The following is a 3548-nucleotide window of genomic DNA, read 5'->3' on the forward strand; positions in this document are numbered from 1 at the left end:
GCAGCTGTTGTTCCACTGCTGCATTTCTTGGCTGGGCAAAGCCCCTCCTACCCGCACTACGGCCTGAGCTGGAAGATATAAAGAACCAGCCGGGAGGGCAGGCATGGAAAGCTTGACAAAGGCTGAAGGCAGCACTCTGATTCCCCCCTTTTCCCAAGACGTTTCTTTAGCTGAAGTTGCTGAAAAGAACCAGCCCCTTGACACACCGCAATGGGTTTGCTGTTTTATTTTTCGGCTTCTCAGTCCTGCGTGGAACTCGGAAAGTGGGTGCTGCAGAGGCTCCGGCAAGGCATCAAAAGCGCCGGCCCCGCACCCAAGGGTGGCATGAGATCTCCTCCAGCTCCGGCCTGTCCGCAGGGTGCTTGGCCAAACACCATCGGATCAGGTGCTGGAGCTCTGGGGAGAGAAGGCAGAAAGCGCCGGTCACCGGCAGAGTCTCCTGCCCAGCTGCCCCCGTCGCCCGTGGGGCCCGGGCCATGTTGTGCCGGGCTCTGGGCCGTGCCGGGCTCCCGACCGGCTCTGCCCCACGCGGGAGAGCGGCACGGCGGGACACGGCCGCCTCCTCCGGCCGCCCGTGCCGCGCTGACCCCGTCGGCACGGGACCCTCCTGCGGCCGGCCCTGGAGGGCAGATCCACGTCCCGCGGAGCTGGTGAGGGCCGCGCCGAGCTGCGCGCCGCCAGCTGCCAAAGCCCGCCGGCTTGAGGCCGGACACCCACCTGGAGAGAGCTGCTGCCGGAAGACGAGCTTGCCCAGCACGATGTCAGGCTCGTCCTGGAAGGGGAGGCTCCCGCAGACCATGACGTACAGCAGCACGCCCAGGGACCAGATGGTGGCCGCGTGGCCGTGGTAGCAGCCGAGCCAGATCCACTCGGGCGGGCTGTACACGCGCGTTCCTAGGGGAGACAGGCGGTGCTGGCCGGGCGCAGGCTGCTGCCTTCCAGAGCCTGGCGCCGGCCTCCCGGTCGAGGCAGGGGCTGCAGCCGTGGCCACAGCTTCCCCCCGAGGCCACCCCGCGTCCCCCAGCCAGCTGGCCAAAGGCACGAAACCATTTCGCAAGGCCAAGAAGGCCAGCGGAGCAGCCCAGGCCCTCGTGGGCCTGCTGAGCCCAGGGGCCGGGAGCCGCTTTTGCCTCCCCTCTGTCGGCAGGGCCGGCAGCCGGCTCCTGGGGCTCGGCATCCGCCCCGTGCCTAAAGGCGGCCGGCTGAAGGACGCAGCCCGCAGCCCAGGAGGGAACGGGGCCGTGCGGTGGCTGGCACCGGGAGCAGGGCCCAGGCCATGGGCTCACCGGCAAAGCCCGTGAAGGCCCGCTCCTGGAGGAAGGTGCCGCAGCCGAAGTCAATGAGCTTCAGGTGGCCGCTCTCCGGGTTCACCAGGAGGTTCTCTGGCTTGATGTCCCGGTGCAGGACGCCGCAGGCGGTGCAGTGCCGCACGGCCTCCAGCACCTGGCAGAAAAGCCAGCGCGCCTGCTCCTCGCACAGGCAGCCCTGCTCCTGCAGGAACTGCAGGAGATCCTGCGATGCCTCCGGACGCTCCAGCACTAGCACAAAGCTGTCCGGCAGCTCAAACCAATCGAGGAGCTGGATGATATTCTGGCAGCCAGAGCCCACCTTCTCCATGAGCACCACCTCCAAGGGCACGCGGGTGCCGTCGGGCTGTGAGCAGGAGAAAGTCAGTGCCTGCAGCAGCCTGCTGCTGCTGCTGCTGCTGCTGCAGCAGCCCTGGGGCTGCGCTGCGCCCTGCCCGGGATGCCCCAGTGCCCCCTGGCGCAGCCTCCCAGGCGCTTGCGCTTCCTCCCGCCCGGGGGATGCTCGGGGGTGCCGCTGCCCGGCCCCAGCTCCGCTCTCCGGTGTGCCCAGGCCCGCGGGGCTGCGGCTCCGCACGCTGAGCCCGCCCCGGGATTCTCCCTGCCCGCCACGCCCCGCTCTGTCCCGCTGGCCCCGTTCACTCACCAGCTCGTCCCACTGCAGGACGCTCTCCCGGGCCACGCGTTTGATGGCCACCTGCGAGCCACGGAGAGAGGAGGGCTGAGCTCCAGCCCTGCCGCTCCCCGCCGCTGCCCCTCCTGCCCCGCCCGGCCGTGGCGGCCACTCACCGGGCTCCCGTCCGAGAGGCGGATGCCCGAGTAGACGGTGCTGAAGCCGCCGCTGCCCAGCTGCGGGCCCCACAGGTACAGCTCCTGCCGCTGCCTCTGTTGCCCTGCGGCCGAGAGAAGCCATCAGCCTTGCGCCCAGAACCCCCCGCAAGTGCCCGCGAGTGAAGCGGGCCGGGCCCCCGCGGCCGCCGCGCTCTCACCTGCTTCCTGCTGCGCGCCGGGCAGCGGCCACCGCCCTGCAGCCGCCGGGCTGGCGAGCGGCAGAGCCGGGCCGGGGCAGCGCGCACAGGCGGCTGCGGCAGCCCCGGGGCAGCGGGGCAGGGCGGCACCGTCGCTGTCCCCGGCGGCGTGGGCTGGGCTCTGCTCCTGACGACGGCCGGGGCTGCAGCCCGAGCCTTGGCACAGGGGGATCCCAGGAGCGGCTGCAAGGCAGACAGGGCTTTTTCAAGCCGTGCCGTCGGAGGCACTGGAAACAGCCGGCGACGAGGCTGCTCGCAGGGGCCCTGGCCTGGCCTGGCCGCGCCCCTCCAGAGCCCCGGGGGAGCCGCAGGCAGCTGCTCGGGAGATCTCACCTGCTACTAGAAAGGCCTTGGCTGCACTCGAGGGCTGTCTTGGGGCAGCTTCCTGCAGATGGAGGAACCTCCGTGCTGTCTGGAGGCCCGTCTCCACCACCAGGCTGGGGCTGTTGCTGGCGGGCAGAACCAGAAGAGCGTCCTGGCTGTCCTGGCTGCTGTGGGATGCCCACTGCTGGCTCCAGGACGCTTGCTGCCCCGCCAGCTGCTCCTGAGCAGGCTCGCCTGTATCGGGCTGGGCTCCCAGTTGGACTTCAGGGCTTTCCCTTGCCACGTCAAGGGTCAGGATGGCACCTGTGTTGTTGAAGTCCGTCAGTCCAAGGGCGCTAGGAGACCTGTCCACGGGCTCTGCTCTTTCCGCAGGCTGACAGGTCTCACTGAGCCTTTGCAAGGGATGGAGGCTGTCAGAGATAGCAGAGGCTCCTGGCAGGATGCAGGGTCTCTGACAGCCTGAGCTTCCTGCATGGATGGTGATGTCTCTCCCCTGCTGTGCCATCCTTGCAGGCCTTGAGGCTCTCCCAGGAATGGAGAATCTTGCTGGGAGCAGCCTCTGGACGGGATGGAGGCTTCTGGAGGAGCTGGCTAAGCCACAGCAGGGCAGGTGGCCTTGGTTCTGCAGCTCCTCCAGTTCTTTCCACAATGCCTGCCACATCCCAGAATAGAGCGGCTCACGTGTCCCGTTGCCATCCCCGAGGTGCAGCATCAGTTCCCGCAGCTCCCGGGCCTCTGCCAGGCAGGGGCCGCAGCTGCAGGGGCTGCCCAGGGGGCTGGCGGGAGCACGTGGCCGCTTGCCAGGAGTCGCCCGAGGCCTGGGGAACCTGGGAGCCGCAGGGGCTCCTCGCTTCCTCCGTGAGCCTCTGGGCTGGACCCTGGGGCGCTTCCT

At 69.2% G+C, this 3548-nt stretch overlaps 1 protein-coding gene across 1 annotated transcript; it reads right to left on the bottom strand.

Moving 5' to 3' along the window:
* Nucleotides 1-292: 292 nt before the first annotated feature.
* Nucleotides 293-2072, bottom strand: LOC144246148 (serine/threonine-protein kinase pim-1-like). Its single transcript, XM_085579488.1, has 3 exons — nt 1287-2072; nt 718-894; nt 293-396 (listed from the first exon to the last, which is right to left on the bottom strand). Exons 1-3 carry the CDS (start codon nt 1615-1617, stop codon nt 293-295), a joined length of 612 nt encoding a protein of 203 aa, XP_085435614.1. The 5' UTR covers nt 1618-2072.
* Nucleotides 2073-3548: the final 1476 nt, after the last annotated feature.

The sequence above is a fragment of the Lonchura striata genome, chromosome 4 (genome assembly GCF_050655825.1).
Source record: "Lonchura striata isolate lonStrDom1 chromosome 4, ASM5065582v1, whole genome shotgun sequence".
In the NCBI taxonomy this organism is placed as follows: domain Eukaryota; kingdom Metazoa; phylum Chordata; class Aves; order Passeriformes; family Estrildidae; genus Lonchura; species Lonchura striata.